General features: G+C 42.9%; 1 protein-coding gene across 3 annotated transcripts in view; it reads right to left on the bottom strand.

Annotated features, from left to right (window-relative positions):
- ABCC4 (ATP binding cassette subfamily C member 4 (PEL blood group)) overlaps positions 1-22417 on the bottom strand; it is a 376997-nt gene that overhangs the window by 309515 nt on the left and 45065 nt on the right. For all 3 annotated transcript variants that reach the window (XM_077297155.1, XM_077297157.1, XM_077297156.1), the window contains exons 3-8: positions 17398-17518; positions 10816-11037; positions 8850-8939; positions 6650-6813; positions 4147-4272; positions 3346-3595 (exon numbers count right to left, since the gene is read on the bottom strand). In XM_077297155.1, coding sequence (XP_077153270.1) covers positions 3346-3595; positions 4147-4272; positions 6650-6813; positions 8850-8939; positions 10816-11037; positions 17398-17518 — 973 coding nt within the window. The remainder of the gene's footprint in view (positions 1-3345; positions 3596-4146; positions 4273-6649; positions 6814-8849; positions 8940-10815; positions 11038-17397; positions 17519-22417) is intronic.

The following is a 22417-nucleotide window of genomic DNA, read 5'->3' as shown; positions in this document are numbered from 1 at the left end:
TATCACATGTGACCCACTTATATTCATCTCACCACTCCATATTCTGAATACCCTGCAAAAGATGCTTCATATCTTTGATCAGACCTGTTATTTAGGACACCAATGGTTGAAATTGTTTGTCTACCCAAGTTGACAATCTTTCATTCCCCCCCCCCCCCCAATTCCAGCTACAATGGGGCAGAAAGAGGGAGGAAAAACATCCTACATCATCATTTGTCTTGTTTGGTCTATCTTATTTTTGAAGTGCGTGGAATAGTCCTCGGCAGAGATTAGGGAAGTCAGTGATGGGCAGAGGAGGGAGATAGAAGTGTTAAACAACTGTTTGGGGTTGTGGGATAAGGAAGATACAAGGGATGTGAAGTAAACCTGTTTGGCAGAGGTGAGAGCGGATTTGAAAGCGAGCGTTGCTTGTTTGAGTGCAGTGAAATCATCTTGTGAGTGCATTTTCTTCCAGTGCCGTTCTGCAATTCTGGATACTTGCCGAAGCTTTTTAGCGATGTTATTGTGCCAGGGTTGCCTATTGATTCGTCACACTCTGCTGTGCATGACAGGTGCGACCAAGTCGATGGCTGATGAAAGAGTGGCATTGTAGCAACTAGTGGCAGTGTCTGTGTCATGGAGTGAAGCTATGGAGGACAGTGGCCGAACAGAGTCAGTGCGCGAGTGTCTAGATGTGCGAGGTTCCTGCGGGGGGTGCACATGTTGCTGGACATGGGTGACAGGTGTGGAGGACAGTGATGAGAAAGTGAGTAGATGGTGGTCAGTTAGAGGGAGAGGGAAAGTTGCGAGGTTAAGGTTAGGGAGCAGAAACGGGTGAAGACAAGGTCTGATGTGAACACACGTGGTCTATATGGCAACGTTTGTGTCATGTGTGTCATGCAATAAATATTATGTGGGATGTACAACAAGAGGTTTGAAAAAGAAAATTAGTGAGCATGTTACCGCAAGTAAACCTAATTCCTCTTCCACAAAAAGAGTATTTTGGGGTTATCTAGGCATTTCTTGGAGGTGCATGCAGTTAATAGGGATAGACTGAGGGTAAAAGGCATAGAACGTGTGTCGAGACCAGTCCGAGGTGGAAATTGGGAGAGGTTGTTGCTGGGGAGAGAAGCATACTGGATACTGGCACTAAATGCACATGAAATAATTCTATATAAACTTAACAGAGGTAGATATAATATCAAGTGAACTCTCATGGAGTGTGCAAATTCTTTTTTCTGCATGTAGGGAATTGAGATAAATGTCCTTATGATTATCAGTTGGTATATTGTATCACAGTTGTAATAGTGAACACTTTATTAACATCGTAAGTATTTGAATATGTGTCAGCTAATTGTTCTATTTTTCTATTTTTGTTTAGAAATGTTAAGGGCAATATTTGTTTGCTGCATGTTTCTAATTCTGCTTTCTCTAGTCTAGACAAAGATTCGAAGGTTGATTCTACCATATAATGATTGGTCTATTTGTTTTGTAATTGTTTTCACATGTGGAGTTGGGTTGGTGTATGTGTTATAAACCTTGTGTGTTCATCGTAATTTTAGATGCCCATGAGTAAGGACATAAAGTCGGAAACGCGTCAGGCGCGGGGGGATGTTTGCCCCTTGACACTATGATATGTATGTTTTTAACTTTTTACAAACAATGGATTAAATAAAAGACAAAACTTCAATTTTTATGGACATCACCTGGTGCGGTTTTTTTTTTTTTTTTTTACAAGTGGACTCCAGCCACATTGAACCTGGCACCCGTGGTCCTGTGATAGTCTGGTGAGCACTGTGAAAATCCTTTTTTCCCCTGTCCCATGTTGGTTTTGAAACTAACCAGTCAAAGATATGTGATCTCAATACAGATATCTTCAGTGCTCTGCCATGGTTTTGACATAGAGAAAAAATACGAAGACTGTTGAGAGATATGTCCATAACAAATCTGCAAATATGTAGTGTATTAACAGTGAAAAAGAAATGTAGAATAGAAAGAAGCAGCTGTTTGGTCTGTTCTAGTTAACAAAGACAATTCTAATTGAAATGTGAGCCAGATAATCCATTCCGGAATGTAGAAGTAAATCTGTAATTACTATGGACGAAAGTAGGTGTATACTTTGGTTTAACACTTCTCTTACATAATTCCATAGTGAGACCAGGACTCGTGAATGCTTTCTATATGCATATACTAAAGATCACTCCAAGGTGAATGTGAAACGGCGATTTTATCATTTATCACTGGAAGCTCCTTTTGAGAAAGTCAGAGTTTTCATGAATGGCCATTAAAGGCAATATCTGGGACTGGTACCTAAACACTAACCTAAGCACTTACCTGTCTGTTGTGTCCAGCGCAGTTCTTCCCTGACACTGAGTGGACACATACTACTCCTGCCGGGAATTAATAAGTCTCTGCTGACGTCACATCTACAGAGCAAAGGCTTATTTTCCGCTCTTCTGTCGATGGGGCGAGACTTCCAACGTCATTCTGATAGGCAGTGGAGATCCGGCTGCCAAAGTGGGGAAGCCAGCCATCAGTCTGAATGACGTTGGAAGTCACGTCCTGTCGAGTCAGCAGAAGCAGCCGAATCCCTGACAGGAGCGGTATGTGACCACTCTGTGCCGATGAATAACTGCGTTAGGCACAATAGGCAGGTAAGTTGCAATTACCTGCCTGTTCGTGCTTAGGTACATTTTTGTTTTTTATAAAGTCCCAGATATACCCTTTAATAATATCAATAGGATTAATGAGCCCTCTATGAAATGGAAGCATAAGGAACATAGTGGTCAAATTCAACACATGTGATTTTTCTTTTCACAAAGTGCAGATGTTGGGGACAACTGGACTGTTCCATAAAGGTACTTTCACACTAGCTTCGGACGGCGCACGACGAATTGCGTCGTTGCGACGTACCGACGCTAGCAGTGAATGCGCCGCACATCGGGGGCAGCGGATGCTTTTTCAACGCATCCGCTGCCCCATTCAAGAAACCTTATGTAGGGCTTAGTCTATATATTAACAATAAATATGCATATACTGTGCTTTGAGAAAATTAATGCATTTGAGGCAATAACCTTTTATCTTGCCCTAACAAATATATAGACGTTCATTCCTTGAGCGCGGTTTGTATTGGACTCTGCACTTGTCCTATCCAGCGTTTTCTCCAATGCTCTGCTAGTCAGCTTACACAGATAAATGTTGCAATATAGCTGAAATCTCACTGATAACTGTGACACAATGTTAAGGGACAGTGAAAGGTCCAGATGTAATTTACTAGCACCATTGTACAAATACCTATTTGAGAAAAGGAAACCTTTCAAGATTATTGTGCACAAAGTATGGAGTATGTTAAAAAAAAAAGCATACCTTTATCCTCCTTATGCTGACCTTGGCCTCAGAAACCCTCTCAATAGCTGAGGGGAAGAAGAGAGTGACAGTGAGTCTCACTGCACTATAAAGGGACACTGCAACAAACACTCGACTGGCAGAGAGAACATTGCCAAGCAGAACATACGTGGTGAAAGTCACAAACACGATGACTTTACTTGCAACAAAGAATGATGCCAGGTTGATTCCACGCAGATAAGAACTTATAAGGACCTTGGATATTTCTTTTCTACAATGATGAAAGCAGAAAAGAAAAATGACATGCATTGTTTGACTCAATGCAAAGACAATTGCGTACAAGTCGCCATGACCAGCCATAAAAACAACTGTAGATTTTAATTTGATCATTTCTTTTCAGTAAGAGGGTATTGTCAATGAACCCAAACCCTTAATATCATGAATTTCATAAGAAGTGACAGCTCAGATGTCTACTTTTCCCTGAGGTTGAGTACTAATTCATATATCCTGTACCAACTGTGGGTCTTATGGCCCAAACTAACATCACCATAATGATATGACTGGGTCAGGACTTACAGCAATAACACAAACAAGAAATGCAGCCGCTGTGCGATTTTGTGAATTAGATCTTAAACTGAGTGGTAACCCTGAATCATTGTACAACCAGATGTACAAGTTAGAGGGCTAGTAATGTGGGACCAATACAGAGTACACATAAATGAATGAATAGAAGGACAAGATGAGGTTTTTCTAAGGCGGCTTACTGTAAAGAGGACTGCTATGTATTACAAACACTACTTTCTGGAGTAGAGCACCACCTACTTCCTTATGTCATTGACCAGCTCTGTAAATGACTGCTCCCATGCATACATCTTAATAATTCTCATGCCAGATATTACTTCATTCATGGTTCGAATCCTGGTGTCAGTAAAGGCTGCTGTCTTTCCCCTAAAATAAAGTTGTACACAAGAATACTTAAAAACAGCATGTACAGTAAATTAAAATTAACACTTCCATGATCCCTGTACCCAATAACGACAATTTTGAAGTAACCATTTGGGGTGTCTACAGGGTTGCAAACTTGACCTTCAGCTTATCAAAAAATCTTGGACCGACAATATTACTTACTGACACATTGGAAAAATAATCATGGACGCCTTACAGTTTTTTGTTTTTTTTCAGGGCAAAAAATGTGCCCTATGTTTTCAGACTTATGAAACTTCTGGACAGTTGGCAACACTGGGTATCTATAACGCAATGATTAACTTTCATATTTTTTTTTCCTTTTTAATTCTTTTATATTATTATTTATACGATATTTATAACATTTTAACTTATCCTATTGGTTGTTACATTTACATCAACCAATCCCCTCAAAAGACGAACCCTCATACTGTAAAATTGTTGGAAATAAGGTTATAAATCAGGACTTCCAATATAAAAAAAGGTTGCTGCATTCGGTAGAGACTAGTGATGAGTGAGTATACTCGTTAGCATGCTCGGGTGGTCTCCGAGTATTTGTTAGTGTTCGGAGATTTAGCTTCTGTCGACGCAGCTGCATGATTTGCGTCTGCTAGACAGCTTGAATACATGTGGGGATTCCTAACAACCAGGCAACCCCCACGTGTACTCAAAGCTGGCCAACAGCCGCAAATCATGCAGCTGCGTCAACAAAAACTAAATCTCCGAGCACTCACAAATACTTGGGAGACCCCCCCCCCAGCATGGTCAGGAAAACCCGAGCAACGAGTATTCTCGTTCATCACTAGCAGAGGCCTTTTATTTTGGATATCAGTTGTATTTCAGGATCACAGACTGGGCATGTGTGTAGCAATCATTTGGACTGGATTTCCCCTTTTTCAATACAGGACATTCTGTGACAAAGTGATATCCCGATATAAAGATATATCAATTAGTCTTGAATGCAGCAGCCAGTGTCACATTTCTGTTCAGCCACTTCACCGACGCCTCCACCTTGTGCCAGTTATTGGAACTTGTTACGATGTAAATTTATCTCTCTCACCCACAAAACGCTCCACAGTTTTGTACCAACCTACATCTCCTCCCTCATCTGTGTCTATCACCCTATCTGTACTCCGTTCTGCAACGGATTTAGGTCTAACATCCCCCAAAATCCGAACCTCCTACTTCAGTCTTCAAAACTTTTCATGCTGCAACAATTTTCTGGAATGCACAACACCAGACAGACAATCTGATTAATACCCAGACCCTACATTTTTGAGCGTGCTTTAAAAACACATCTCTTTAGACAGGCCTATCACCTCACATCAATCTAACTCGTCCCTGGTCCCTCTTTCTAAATGTTCCACAAAATCTGGTCCCTTTTACTCATCTGTCTCCACAGCCTCATGCACCCAATAGCACATGGTAACAGTACCTAGACAATGGATGATCACCGGATCATGCAGCTTTATCATAACCCCTATTTACCGCATTATAATGATGGCTGGACCGTACATTACAAGCACGTTCTACCTACTGTGACCCCCATCTCCTGGTAGATTGTCAGCTTACGAGCAGGGCACTCACTCTTCTTGCAACTGTTGAACAGTGTTACTTTGTGACGTCTTTATTGTCTGCACACGTCACCATTTCATTGTAAAGTGCAAAAGATATTGGTGCTATATAAATAAAATAATTTTTCTTATATAATGCAAAAAGCATTCCTATAGTTTCCCAGGCACTAACAGATACTCAAGTATAAGCTAAGTTTTTCAGCACTTTTTTAGGCGGAAAAAGCCCCCTTTGGCTTATACTCGAGTCGGGTCCCGTATGATGGAGGAGGAACAGCAGGTCACAGGAGACAGGAAGTGGCTGCTGCAGCTAACTCCTGTGCCCGCTGCTAAAGAGAAATGAATATACACTGCGTTAGCAGAAACGGCAAGTAGGACGGTTTATTTTTTTTATTTTTTTCTGTTTTTCGGATAGGAGCCATGCAAGCTAGGTTAGGGATGAGGGGGCCATGTAAACCAGGAAAGGGATGAGGAGCCATGCATACCAGGATAGGGATGAGGAGCCATGCATACCAGGATAGGGATGAGGAGCCATGCATACCAGGATAGGGATGAGGAGCCATGCATACCAGGATAGGGATGAGGAGCCATGCATACCAAGATAGGGATGAGGAGCCATGCATACCAGGATAGGGATGAGGGGGCCATGCATATCAGGCTTATACTCGAGTCAATATTTTCCCAGTTTTTTTGTGGTAAAATTAGGTGCCTTGGCTGATATTCGGGTCGGCTTATACTCGAGTATATACGGTATATCTTTTTTGAATGTATTATTGAGAAGTAATGTTCACCTCAATGATGTGAAGAATTTTCCAAGAACGGTTTGCAAAGGCATAAGTATAACGAGCACTGCCATTCCTGCCAGGCACGATGGACCGATCTCAATCCAAAGAAGCACTGTTACCGCAATAGCCTGCAGTGGTCCAGCCCATAAAAAGTGCAGAAAAATAGTTACCTGTTGAGATAAAACATGCACACAATAACATCTCTACAGGACACGCCTATAAAGATAGGATCACATACAGTTAATGTGATAGTTTTTTTGAGCCAAAGCCATCAGTGGATCCAAAACAAAGGAGACGGATAAAGGAAAGACTGATATTTCTCCTGTCTTTTGTATCTATGTCTTAAAAGACTGCATGAAAAACATTCTTCAAAACACTGCATGTAATTTCCTAGCAGACATAAATGGTCAATTTATTGTCCATTGTTCCAAAAAGTTGAAAAAAAAAATGACAGAGAAAGCATGGCAACTGAGGATTCCGGGAGAAGGTAATCTAAAGACACTGTATAGATATTTATCAAACTAAAGTTCTGTTTGGCTAAAATAATTCAGTAGGTGACATCTACTGACAGGAAAACTTGTCTGAATGGTTTTTCCGCTTGCCTTATATCTAAGCATTTTTATACTGTTTAACTATTTGCAAGTCCTTTTTGTAGTCCTGATCACTGATCCTCTCTGATCATGAAGTATACTGGTGTTATATACTCTCAGGCTATGTCCACATGTCCAGTTTGTTACCTTTTTGGATCAGTTTTGGGATGGATATATATTTAAAAAAAAAACACACATAAATAAGATGGAGGAGAAAATCATGAATGGAGAAGGACATGTCCTCAAATGTCCTACGTTTGCCTGAAATCCAGCCATAATCCATTTTTTAGCTTGATCGAAAAACGTAGTCTGCACAACTTTGCCTGGAAAAAATATAGCAACCAGATACTTTTTTTAAAACAATTAAGTCCATAGGAAAAAGATCATAACGGATGATCACCTGTCAGGTCATGCATTAAGCGATCTGTTTTTTTAGCGCTGTGCATGAACACTAGAACTGTTCAGGGACACCGGTAGTAAAAACTGGTCTGTTTCAAACAGAACAAAAACAACTGCAAAATGGAAACTAAAAGGGTCTGTTTCTAAACTGATCTGCTTATTTGTTATTATTTTTTGTTTTTTAACCAAATCAATTCATTCAAAAAGGGAAACTTTGGTTTGAATTTTTGTGTTCTTACTCCATTTGTAATGGATCCAGTTCTTTTTAAAACACAAGATCTGTTTCAAATGGATGACAAATAGAGATGTGAGTAGAGCCTAATAGTTTTTTTTGGTGTCTTGTACCTTCTTCTACAGTTAAAAGGGAATTCGTCACCAGCTTTTTTGCTATGTAATCTGAGAGCAGCATAATGTGGGGGTAGAGATCTTGATTCCAGGGCTTCGTCCGTTACTGTACTTTTGATAAAATCACTGTTTTCTCTGCTGTAGATCTATCAATTCTCTGAATGCTGAGCTCTGTATAACCCCGCACAAACCACTGATTGGCAGCTTTCTGTGTACACACTTCATAGGCAGAAAGCTGCTAAAAACTGGGGAGAGTGGCAGGGTTACACAGAGCAAGAAGACTACATGACATGATAATACTGGCCCTATAGTGATAATCACCTGCTGATAAAACATTGATAGTACAAAAAGCAGCCTAGTAAGTGACACATCGCTGGAGTCAGGGTCTCTGCCTCTGCATCATGCTGCTCGGCTTTTAGGGGCCCATACACAACATATGACAGAACCAACAAATTTGTCAGAAGCAGACGGACAGTCATCATGTGTATGGCGCAGTCCCAACTTTCCTCTTACACCAGATGACTGGTAAAAGGCTAGAGCATGATGGATTTTAGCATGCCTGATCCTCTGCTCTCTCAGGTCATAAACCAATAGACTGTTAGTTTGCCTGCAGTTTTCTCCCCTTTGGTGACAGCAATGTAATATGTAATACTTTTCTGTCCTTACTAATATAATTTTGAGAATTTCCAATATGCCGTGATATTATTCATTACCCCATATTTACAGTTGTGCTCTTGCAGTGTCTACCCTGTGGGCATAGCTTTTATTGCTACTACTCGGTGTATTTTCTGTTACTTATGGTGCTTTTGTGCCTTTAACTCCTGTAAAGATTAAAACATTTAACAAAAATATAATTTAATAAGAACATATACCTGATCAAACTTATTGACATCATTCGATAACAGATTTACAATTTGACCAGTGGTTGTTTTTCCCATGGCGGTATTGCTCAGACGCAGAGCCTAAAACAATCCAAATATAGAAAGATCGGTCATTAATGTGGAATTACGGTATGTCAGACGCAAACAAAAAAAAGTGATCACAGGCCAGCACAATGCTGACATCAGGCCAAAAACTAATGTTAGAAGAAAACTTCAGTAAACATTAGTACTGGGATTTATTAGCTGCAGAGGGGACGCATTCCTTTTATAGACCACCAGAAAACACAATTTTTTAATACTGCAAATAAAAAGTTATTAGACTACTGTAAGTGATGTATTACAACTGAACATTGGTGGAAGATCTCTAAATGATAAGACCCTCAATGATCAAAAGGTTAACAAAGAAGCAAGGGGCTACAGACTGGATATACCTTCGCTTCTCTTGTTTTCACATTCCTCTGACCACTTTTCAAATTGGTGAGCCTCTTAATAAATGTGTCATATTTTACATCAGTGCCATTCCATTAAGACCACAAACATATTAAATGGTGGTCTTAGGTAAATGTCCCCCTTTAAAGTTTCAATGATTTAATGTGGATCTACATGCTGCAGCCTGCCATTATGGTCATGGCCAGTAATAACATGACACCATCATGCAATGGTTTTCTCAAACAGTCCAATATCAATTAAAGCGTTTATTTTATTTATTTTTATGGTTGATTATGAATAGTAATAAAGAAAATAGGTTTAAATAATTTTTTATTATGATAATTTGGACTTTTACAGACAGGAGAATACCAAATATCTGAATATTTTTTTTTATTTCTTTATGAAATATTTATCACTCATACTAAATAGTACGGTCCAGTCAATTGACACTCGGAATCAGGAGTGGACAAAATTGCTCATGCATAATGGCTGTATCTTAACCCCATTCCCTTTGAAGTTGATGGTTGTGTCTTTTTTCAACTGTACTATGTAACAATTTTGTGTAACTTATGTTCTCCTATAAAGTCTAGCTAAAGGGTGGGCTTATAATGAAGTAAAATGGCAGCCATCAACAAGAACCCGGTTACCATGTAAATTCATTGGATACCCGTAATCACATTGTGGGGGAGGGGTGGGGGCCGATAGGAGTCAGTGCACCCGCACACAAGCCATTTAAAGGGTCACTGTCAGTGATTGGACTGGTTAAACAGCAGCAATCTGAGATAACTCCGGTCGTTGCGATTATAGACAGATGCTGGCCCAGCTTCTGAGCCTGCTTCATACACCCTGCACTCAATCTGTGACAAAAATGTAATTCACAAGTCATTAAGAGGGTAAATTAAGAAAATTAATAAGTGCTTTCATTACAGTAGTGCGGTTACATGTTTTGTGAAAATAAAGAATCTGGAAGTGTTAATAGTTTATTTTTATTAATTAACGAAATGCAAAGTCAATGAACAAACAGGCAATCCCCGCATGTGTTGTGACTGTCTAACAGCTGCAAAACATGAATCTGCAGGGATTCGAACATATTATTAGAGCACGTCTATGATATTCGCATATTATCCAAGCAGGTTTGCTCATCACTAGTTATTACCTGTTTGGTAGAACTGGTTACGCATACACCTGAATCTAATCTTTCAAAAATCACTGACTGCGCTCTATCAATTCTTGATACAATTGCACACAAAGGGCCATCACACCAGATCTTTTTCCTCACTTTGGATTTTGTTATTTGCTAAAAATAAACTATTATTAACACTGTACCTTTAAAAGCATTCTTACTTTGATGCATTTTTTCCATACCTGCCTAAAATGTTAGCACAATATTGGTAATAGTGTAAGGAAACAATTAGAATAAAGCACCTGATATTATGCATAAAACAGTAAATCTCTATTCTACTAGTATTAAGGAGATGACCTTGAAAAATAATTAACCACCCAGAGATAATCCATTATAAATGCTCACCTTTTTATAAATCATGTGGCACATTGCCACACGAAGCTTCATGCCAGCTCGAAGAACATGATAAAAATAAATATGATGAAGGACTGCCAAGATTAAGGTACAGACAGACAAGGCAGCTGCGTTTATGTAGGCACTGGTCAAGGCGGCATCATTAGGGTCATCCATCTCAAAGTAATTTATAACATTTCCCAGAAAAATAGGTTGGATCACTTTGACACTTTCCTAGAAGGAAGGAAAGAATGTCGGAGACAAAGTAGGAATTACACAACTGACAGGAAAAGAAATATAGACATCAAGATTTCAAACTTGGTCACTTGATTACTAGTACACTACATTTCCATCTATTTTTTCATGTTGAACTCTGCACGTGATGCAATGATGGCTCCTGAATTAAGCTGCTTGTTTGTTATTTTTATTTCACCTCTCCGTTGCGAAGTTATCAACAGTCACATTTTTGACAATAGCTCCAAACTTCTGTGCTGCGTCTTGGATGATCTTCGCTTATTTAGGCAGCATATTCCAGCTGGCAGGACATGTGAACTCTGTCATGTGACCCTGATGATATCATTGATCCTTCTGCACTTCTATGTAGCTGCTTGTTTATGGTTGGTCAGAATCATACAAGTGGCAGAAGTACACACCCCCAGTGAAAACTATCTACGGTAATAGAATCTAATGGAGTTAAACTAAATTCTCATTAGGTGCCAAATATTTGATTTCTAATATCTCTGCAATGGAGAGAGTAAAAGAGAAAAAAAAAAGGTTTAATTCTGCTCTGAAGGCACAATTACAAGGCGAGACCAGTTCAAAATGAAAAAAATGGTAAAAGGCTCTTTTTAAGTCGAGCAGCTAAGATTTATGATGTGGCTTACATGATCATCTCGTTAAAGGGGTTGAGCTGTTTAGAGACATAAATTTATCACATATCCACAGGGTAGATCTTGTTGACCAGTGGCCATCTTACCACTGGGACCTGAACTGAATTTTATCAACCCAGGTATCATTTTAATCAGTATAACGGCGCCGGCCTAACACTGTCTGTAGGTTACTCAGCACAATCCTGCTGACAGGTTCCCTTTAAACACTTATCATAAAATAGAATTAGACTTACCGGTAATTCGGTTTCTAGGAACCTTCCACGACAGCAGGATCGGAGGATGTCTCCCTGCCCTAATAGGGGACAGGAAATCAGAGAGGTTAAATACCTTCCCCTTCCTGCAACCACCAGTGTTTTTTCTGGACACAGTAGCCTGTATAGTTACCACTTAAGTGCAGGAATCATCCAATAAGAATATCAGATAGGAAGGGAAATTAGTGCTGTCGTGGACGGTTCCTTGAAACCGAATTACCGGTAAGTCCAATTCTATTTTCTCTAGTCACCTTCCACGACAGCAGGATCGGAGTGATACCAACAGCTAATTTCTTTAGGGAGGGACAACAGCTTGCAGAACACGTCTGCCAAACGATAGATCCCTATTGAAATTTAGTCTGTAATGCCTGGTGAATGTATGGAATGACGACCAGGTGGCAGCTCTGCATATCTGCTCCGATGATGCGTTGCCTCTCTCTGCCCAGGATGTTGAGACTGAACGGGTGGAGTGAACTTTCAGTGATGCCGGGGGAGCAATTTCCCGGGTGAGTATGCAAAACAGATGGCCTGCTTGATCCAGTTAGCAATCGTACTTTTAGCTGCTTTTTTGCCTTTATTCTGTCCTGACCACTGGATGAAAAGGTTTTGGTCTATCCTCCAACCCTCCATTTGTTGGAGGTAGAAGAGGACCACCTTGCGGACATCCAGGGTGTGAAAGGTCTCTTCCTTCGGATTAGAGGGATTTGGACAGAATGAGGGTAAGACAATATCTTGACTTCGATGGAAGTCTGAGACTACTTTTGGCATAAAGGCAGGGTCCAGCTTAAGGATTATGCTATCCATGGTTATTGTTAGGTATGGCTCCTGTACTGACAAGGCCTGCAGCTCTCCTATACGCCTAGCGGTAGTGATTGCTACTAAGACAGTCTTGAGGGTCAGGATTTTTAGACTAATGGCTGATAAGGGCTCAAAGGGGTCCCTGGTCAGACTATTTAGTACGAGGTTCAGATCCCAAGGAGGGGTGCTGGAGCCTAGGACGAATTCTAGCTGCAGATACTATAAAACGTTTAACCCAACGGTGGCCTGCTAAATCCTGATCAAAGAAGGAACTTAGTGCCGACACCTGAACTTTTAAGGTGCTAGGTGAGAGTCCTAGCTCCAAGTCTCTTTTGGAGAAATTCTAATATCTGAGCGATGTTGGGATGGAATGGATCAGGTTTGTTTTGGGCACACCAGGAAGAAAATTTTTTCCATACCTTGCCATAAATGGCATTAGTTACAGGTTTCCTACTTCTTTGTAGGGTTTTAATGACGTCATCTGAGAGACCTCTAGCTCTCAGAATCTCGGCCTCAGTAACCAGGCTGCCAGTTTCAGCCTGTGTAAGTCTGGGTGTAGCAGTGGTCCCTGTTGAAGAAGGTCTACTATTTGAGGTAGAAGTATCGGCCTTCCAGAGCCATGTCTGTTAGTGCGTCGTACCAGCTTCTTCCTGGCCACATCGGTACTACCAGAATTGTTGTGACCTGATCCGTCCGGATCTACTGTAACGTCCTTGGCAACATGGGAATTGGTGGGAAAGCATATGCCAGAGCAATCTTCCAAGGATGGGAGAAGGCGTCCTGTCCCTGAGCCCCGCCTGAGAGGTTGAGGGAGAAGAAAGTGCTCGACTTCGTGTTCTGGCTGTAAGCAAACACAAACAGATCCACGTTGGGATTTCCCCATCTCCGGACTAGGGATAGGAACACCTCTTGGTTCAAGGACCATTCTCCAGGATGGAAATCTTTCCGGCTTAGGAAGTCCGCCTGGGCATTGTCTGACCCCTTCATGTGTACTGCCAAGATGGACAGTAGATGTCTTTCTCCCCAGGAAAAAATCCTTGCAGCGGTTGATTTTAGGCTGGTGTATTTCGTGCCTCTCTGGTGACAGAGGTAGGCCACCGTAGTTGTGTTGTCGGACATAATTCGTACATGGTGACCCTGGATGAGGACAGAAGCGGCTTTTAGCGCCTCCTCCACCGCTTTCAGTTCTTTCAGATTCGAGGATCTTGATCTGATGCTTGAGGGCCACAACCCCTGGAAGTGGGAACTTTCGATTATGATACCTCTCTGGCTCGCATCTGTTGTGAGAACCTTCAGAGGCCTTTGATCCCAGCTGACTCCTCTTTGAAGGTTCTGGGAGTTCAGCCACCATGAAAGGGAGGATTTCACGTGATTGGGGAGGGGAATCCTCCTGGTTAGAGCATTCTGGGGTCCTTTTGAATGTCTCAGGATGTGGGTTTGAAGGACTCTTGTGTGAGCCTGAGCCCAGGAGACTGCATGGATGCAGGACGTCAACGAACCCAGGATTGACATTGAGTCCCTTAGGGTCGGTAAAAATTCTGGCTCCTGAACCTGGAAATCCTGTGTACGAGATCGTCCTGATGGTCCCTGGGTAAGAAGGACATTATTTCCCTTGAGTCCAGGTGAAATCCTAGAAATTTTTTCCTTGGTGATGGATGGAGGTCCGACTTCTCCAAGTTCGGAATCCATCCCAGTGACTTCAGGATATCCAGGACTTTCGTCACATCCTGATTTAAACGAGGGACAGATGGAGCGATAATAAAATCGTCCAGGTACGGGATGATACAGATCCCCTGATGCCAGATGAAGATCACTGCTTCTGACATGATCTTGGTAAAAACCCATGGAGCTGACAAGACTCCGAATGAGAGGACGTTGAACTGATAATGGCTGGTTCAATGGTTCTGGGTCACCGCGAATCTGAGGAACTTTCTGTGGTCGGGATGTATCAGCACATGATAGTAAGCGTCCCTCAGATCCAACGTAGCCATTACCCAGTCCTGGCCAATCAGCGGGATTGCTGATTTGATCGATTCCATTTTGAATCTGTGGTATTTGATTACTTGATTCAGGGGTTTCAGGTTTATGATAGCCTGGTGTTTCCCAGAGGGTTTTTTCACCAAAAATAGGCGAGAATAGTACTTCCTGAGGAGGTACCCGGGAGATTGCCCCTCTCTGAAGCAGATCGAGAATATCTGCATTGAGGCATCCCCGAAGGTGTGGAGACTGTAGGGATGTAATTGTTAGACGGTGAGGAGGAGGACTCTCGAATTCTAACCTTAATCCTTCCCGAATGGTACGCAGGACCCACTGATTTGTGGTGATGGTCTGCCATTGGGGAAGAAAACCTGAGAGTCGGCCTCCGACCGGAGAGCAGTCATTGTTTCTCAGGGGTCTGCTGGGGCTGAGGAACAAGGATGTTCCTAGCTTTACCCGATTTACCTTTACCCCTGTAATCCCTCTGGGGGACCTGTTCACGGGGGAGGGGGGCGAAAAAAGTGTTTCCTCAAGCTTCTTTGCTCCGGAAGAGCTTTCTTTTTATCCGTAGCCTTGTCTAGGATGTCATCGAGGGCTGGCCCGAACATATAATGTTCTTGGAAGGGAAGACCAAATAACTTGGATTTAGAAGTTAAATCACCTCCCCAGGACTTAAGCCATAGAGCTCTCCTAGGGGAGTTGGAGAGAACTGCGGACCTAGCAGCTACCCGTACAGACTCAGTGGAAGCATCCGCCAGGAACCCCGTTGCCTTCTGGAGTAATGGCAGGGAATTTAAAATTTCCTCCCTAGATGTCCCCTGACAAAGGTGATTTTCTAAGATACGTAACCAGAGAAATAGAGATCTGGCAACACATGTGGATGCCACATTTGTCTTCAGCAGATTAGTAGATGTGTCCCAGGATTTCCTCAGTAAGCTCTCAGTTTTCCGATCCATAGGATCTTTGAGCTGTGAGGAATCCTCGAAGGGTAGAGCCGTTTTTTTGGTCACCCTGGACACCTGTACATCTACCTTAGGCATCTCCCATAAAGAGCAGTCCCCTTCCAGAGGGAAACGATTTTTCAATTTTGATGGGACACTCAAAGCTTTCTCCGGTAGGCCCCACTCATGAAGGATAAGGTTCTCAATATTTTTGTGAATAGGGAAACCTTTCGGGGTCCTAGGCTTTAGCCCTCCAAACATGTCATCCTGAACGGAATGACTTGCTACCTCCTCTTCCACCCCCATGGTGCCCCTCACCATGGAAATCAGCTCTTCCATATCTTCGGAAGAGAAGAGATATTTTTTATTGTCCGTTTTGGGGTTGGAAGTAGAACCCTCATTCTCCCAAATGTCCTCTGAACCCGAGGTATGAATCTCGCCCGAGTCAGTGTCAGATACAGTAGGAGCCATCTTCCTTTTCTTAGGAGGAGGAGGCTGTGGAGTCGGGGCCAGAGACAGGGCCGCCATAGAGGACTGAACCTCTTGTTTGATGAGGTTTCTGATGCTGTCCAGGAGGGAGGGCTGTTCACTACGCAGCACTTCATCCATGCATGGTTGGGAAAGCTTTTTCTTATAAGCCGAGGGAAGCTTGGTCGCACATGTACCACACTTGCGGTTGGATTTTTTAGGGGCAGAGGCCTTGTCTCCCTAGAAGAGAGAGAGAGAGGCTGACTAAGTCTTTAAATAACAAAAAACTGGACAGCAAGGGACTTCATCCTCTACTTACAGTAGGAGGGGGAACGCTGGGCTCTGCAGAAGCAGAGTGCAGGGGTTTGTCGCCGTCCATAGGGTCAGTCAGTCACCGGTCAGCAGGGACACAGACAGAGGCCTTACCTGGAGGCTTCCCCGACCAGGAATATATACTCATCGAGGTCGCCAGCTAATTTTATGCTCCTCCTCCTCCCAGGGTCCGTAGGGGGTGCTGTGATTGAACCGCCTGTCATGGCTGCCGCAGGCTTGGAACGCTGGTCGGCACGCGCGCAGGCTCCAGAGTATGGCCTAAACCGGAAGTTCGGAAGCGTTACTTCCGGTGCGCGTCGCGCGGCAGCGAGGAGGGATGAGGAGAGCCGGGAAGCTGCAGGACCCCGGAGAGCTTCACCGCCCTGCTTTGCCCCACGAGTGAGGCGCAGGAAAGGCGGGATGGAGGGTCCCAAGTCACGCAGACGCTGCGGAGATGGGAGCAGTCACCGAGGAGGAGAGCGGAGCCCCCTGACCTCAACTGCCCGGCTATCCAGGTAATAGTGCTCTGATCACCGGCCACGGCAGCACCATCTGCATCTGAGAACCTCTTCATGCCCCATAGGGGACAGGAAAAACACAGGTGGTTGCAGGAAGGGGAGGGTATTTAACCTCTCTGATTTCCTGTCCCCTATTAGGGCGGGGAGACATCCTTCGATCCTGCAGTCGTGGAAGGTGACTAGAGAAAAGAAGATCAGAACAAGAAGTCCATTGCTTTAGGATGGTGGCCCACACAGCCCGTGCCAATAGCTTTAACCTATTCAAAACAGGTTTTAAAATGGAGTGCTCTTCTTGCCAAATGAAATGCTTGTAACTCGTCCAAATAAGGGGATTTCCTGAAATTCTCTGAAAATGGAAACTTACTGCAACATTCACAACATGACATTTGCAACTTAACGGAGCTGCTGGCACAGTGATGCAAAAGTCTGAGCAGTGTACCTCAATAAAAGTAAAGAATCCCAGGACAGAGTAGGCTTTCCAGTGACAGCGTATAATGGCCTTTGTTAGGCGTGGGACACGACCTTCTTTTTGAGCTTTTTGCAATTCTGCTTCCCAGTAACTGGAATAAAACATAAGTAATATTAATAATGCAGGAAAAATAGTACATGTTCTAGCGGATACTGTATAATCATACTTGTCAGAAGTGAAAAAACTTTGCTCTAAAATTAATACTTATTTTCAGTAATCTTACTAAGGACCCATTCCCATGTCAGATTTTGTCGTATGCGTTTCACCTATTTTTAACTGAATGTTCCACAAAAGAGATGTTTCCTGTTCTGATCTTATTTTCGGATCAAAGTCACCCATTTAAATCAGTGGGTCCACTAAACAAAGCACAGCACTCGGATGCCATCCATGTGTCTTCTAAGTGCTGTTCATTTTTCACCAAGTTGTTGAAATAAGAAGCTTTTAAATCATTTTTCTTTCCATATGAGAAAATGGAGGACATATGTATTGTAAAAAAAAAAAAAAAAAAAAAAAAAAAAAATAATGGGCACACTGTTCAATAATGGATCCAGTAAAACTTAATTGTTAAAGAGGACATTTCACCAGTTTGAGTATGTGATTCACTGTTATGCTAGTCATTGAATAATGGCTGCAAGCCAAGTAAAACATTGTATTATTACAAAACCCTACAGACGTGCTTGCCACAATACATAACTCAGCTCTGTACAGTATCTGTAGACTTATATGCCATTACAAACACTTACAGATCTCAACTCAGTGCCGTCAGCTCTCACCCTCCCCCACACTGACTGCAGCAAGTTCAGATCTAGAAGTGTTTCTACCGTTACGTGACTTGGCTCTACATAACAGCTGCAGAGATCAGTAAGGAGGGGAGGTGTGCTTTACTTTATTTTATTATTGTTATTAATTTTTTAACAGGTACAAGTAATACAAAACTATCAACCCGCTAAACCCTCTTCTGGTCATACATCAATTACCTAAATATACAATTGATATATGGATATTTCACACAAGTTACACACAAGATACATGATTAGTGTCAATCATTAAACTCACGAAAGATTATTAGATATCACTGAAAATACATTACATTACGTACAACTGTGAAGTCACCACAATATTTATCTAGTGAAAGATTCAAATACATATTAAAGTCCCCAATAAGCTGTGGTACATCGGGGGGTTTCAAGCCTAAGGCCATGTTCACACGTTCCTGATTTCCCTGCTGTTTTTCTGCACTAAAAACCGCAGCTCTTGGCAGAAAACGCAGGTGCGGTTTTTGGTGCGTTTTGGTGCATTTTTTGGTGCGCTTTTAGTGCGGTTTTTTAGGCAGTTTTCTCTGCAGATTGTCTGTGTTTGACACAAATAAAGCTTTAACTGCAGTGGGGAAAAAAAAAAAAAAAAAAGAAATGATGTCATTTCCTTGTCCAACCCTTTTCTTCTTCCATCCTCCATTTTGGGACTAAACACCAAAATGAGTGGACGTGTTTTGAATGACAGCGCTCCGCAGAGTGCTGAGCGTAGGCCAGATCACAGCCCGCGGATCCAGCTCTATCCAGCTATTTAAGTGCCACGTATTTAAGGCTATGTTCACATTTGCGTTGTGCGCCGCAGCGTCGGCGACGCAACGCACAACGCATACAAAAACGCAGCAAAACGCATGCACAACGCTGCGTTTTGCGACGCATGCGTCCTTTTTTTGGTTGATTTTGGACGCAGCAAAAATGCAACTTGCTGCGTCCTCTGCGCCTGGACGCGTGCGCCGCAGTGACGCATGCGTCGCAAAACGCAAGTGCAACGCATGTCCATGCGCCCCCATGTTAAAAATAGGGGCGCATGACGCATGCGGCGACGCTGCGGCGCCCGACGCTGCGGCGCAGACCGCAAATGTGAACGTAGACTTAGTGCCACGTATCACGTATTTCAGTGCCACGTATCACGTATTTCAGTGCCACGTATTTAAGTGCCACGTATTTCAGTGCCACGTATTTAAGTGCCACCTATTTAAGTGCCACATATTTAAGTGCCACGTATCACGTATTTAAGTGCCACATATTTCAGTGCCACGTATTTCAGTGCCACATATTTCAGTGCCACATATTTCAGTGCCACATATTTCAGTGCCACGTATTTAAGTGCCACATATCACGTATTTCAGTGCCACGTATTTCAGTGCCACGTATTTCAGTGCCACGTATTTCAGTGCCACGTATTTCAGTGCCACGTATTTCAGTGCCACGTATTTCAGTGCCACGTATCACGTATTTCAGTGCCACATATTTCAGTGCCACGTATTTCAGTGCCACGTATTTCAGTGCCACGTATTTCAGTGCCACGTATTTCAGTGCCACGTATTTCAGTGCCACGTATTTCAGTGCCACGTATTTCAGTGCCACGTATTTAAGTGCCACGTATCACGTATTTAAGTGCCACGTATCACGTATTTAAGTGCCACGTATTTCAGTTGCACGTATTTTTGCTATTGTAAGGTGGCATTAATCCCGGTTAATAATGGAGAGGTGTCAATAAGGCGCCTATCCATTATTAATGCTATTAAAATGATCAAAAAAAATATAGGAGGACCCCCCCCCCAAAAAAAAAAAAAAAAAAAAAAAATGACATAGGGTCCCCCTATATTTTTAGGCCAGAAAGGCTAGGCAGACTGCTGCGGGCCAATATTTGTGGCCTGGGAAGGGGTTAAAATACCCATGGCTGTTCCCAGGCCATGAATATGAAGCCCACAGCTGTCTGCGTAGCCTTTCTGGCTCAGAAATAAAGGGAGCCCCCCCCCAAAAAAAAAGTGTTGGGGTCCCCCTATATTTTTAGGCCAGAAAGGCTACGCAGACAGCCGTGGGCTTATATTCATAGCCTAGGAAAGGGGCCATGGATATTTGCCCCCCCCCTGGCTACAAATATAAGCCCGCAGCCGCCCCAGAAAAGGCGCATCAAAATGATGTGCCAATTCCGGCACTTAGCCACTCTCTTCCCACTCCCTGTAGCGGTGGGATATGGGGTAATGAGGGGTTAATGCCACCTTGCTATTGTAAGGTGGCATTAAGCCCGGTTAATAATGGAGAGGCGTCAATAAGACGCCTATCCATTATTAATCCAATGAAAGGGTTAAAAAAAAAAACACAAACACTAGAAAAAAATTATTTTAATGAAATAAAGACACCCACTTTTTGACCATATTTTATTGTACGCTCAATCCGTCCTGAAGACCCTCGACCTGAAAAAGACGCAAAATAAAAAAACAAATTCATACTCCCTGGCCCTGTCCGCAGAAATCCATCGAGGGTCCCACGAAGATCTTCCATGGAGAACAGACACATCCAGAGATATGTCTGCTCTCCACGGCTGCAGCAACACACTGACAGGAGCCATAGTTCCTGTCGGTGTGTCACTGCGCATGCGCGAGCGAGTTTACCGGCGTCATTGACCCCGGCACTCTCGCTTAACGGCAGTGCTGCGTGGGAAAGTTCAACGCAGCTGTACTGCCGTTAACCGAGATGCCGGAGCCATTGAACTCCGGAACAGTACGCGATACACTGCTAGGAGCTTCTCTCCTGGCAGTGTATCGCCGGAGAGCAGCCGATCGGCGTGGGACACTCGTTTTATGGATTCTGCGGACAGGGAGTATGGATTTGATTTTTTATTTTGGGATTTTTTCTAGGGGATCGAGGGCTTCGCCTACCAGTGTGCTGTTGGTGAGTATATACTCTGTGTTATATGTTGTATGTACTGTGTGTCATGTATGTGTATTGTGTGTGTTTTGTGTAACTTTACAACTGTGCTAAGTCGCCGGACACAGGGACAACTCTCCCATCCTAATACCGGATGGGAGTAGTAGTCCCATACGGCGACTTAGCACAGTGGTGGCACTAGCGTCGCATGAGGACACACACACACACACACACATACATACAGACACACACACACAGACACACACACACACACAGACACACACATACCAAATCTATCAAACGTCCGACAACGATCCCCATGCGACGGTATGCCTCCATGTCACTTCGGACCACACTCCGCCCACGCACTTCCGCCCACGCACTTCCGCCCGCTTCCCCGCACTTCCTGCTGCAGCGGTTTCTCCACCCATAACCGCAATAAAACCCGCAGATATATTTTTGATCTGCGGGTTTTACTGCGGGTTTGACCTCACAATGGAGGTCTATGGGTGCAGAACCGCTGCAGTTCCGCACAAAGTAGTGACATGGTCCTTTTTTACCGCAGCTATTCAGCGCGGCTTTTTTAGTGAATTTCAGGATCATGTGCACAGCGTTTCCTGTTTTCCATAGGGTTACATTGTACTGTACCCTGCATGGAAAACAGCTGCGGACCCGCAGCGGCAAAATCGCTGCGGTTCCGCGGTAAAAAACGCATTGTGTGAACATGGCCTAAAAGTGAATATTGAATTTAGCGCCAAAAGTTATTTAACAAAGCAAACAAATAAACCTGCCCTCTGGATGAATAAGTCATTTTTGACACTGAAAAGGCAGACTGACCCCTGTATTATAAGGAATCACCCTCCCACGGCCAGAAAGGCCCAGTTCTCTTGGTGATGTGTGTCTTGTGTAAACAGATAATTGAATTATCATTAACCCCTTAGTGACAGAGCCAATTTTGACCTTAACCCCTTTACCCCCAAGGGTGGTTTGCATGTTAATGACAGGGCCAATTTTTACAATTATAACCTCATAAAGGGACAGTGGTCAGAACTCTGGAAGGCTTAAACGGATCCTGATGATTCTGACACTGTTTTCTCGTTACATATTGTACTTCATGATAGTGGTAACATTTCTTTGACAATACTTGCGTTTATTTGTGAAAAAAACGGAAATTTGACGAAAATATTGAAAATTTCGCAATTTTCCAAATTTGAATTTTTATACAATTAAAATCACAGAGATATGTCACACAAAATACTTAATAAGTAACATTTCCCACATGTGTACTTTACATTAGCACAATTTTG

The sequence above is a fragment of the Ranitomeya variabilis genome, chromosome 3, assembly GCF_051348905.1.
Source record: "Ranitomeya variabilis isolate aRanVar5 chromosome 3, aRanVar5.hap1, whole genome shotgun sequence".
NCBI lineage: Eukaryota > Metazoa > Chordata > Amphibia > Anura > Dendrobatidae > Ranitomeya > Ranitomeya variabilis.
Note: the sequence above shows the minus strand (reverse complement) of the source record. Positions and strands in the feature narration are given on the sequence as shown.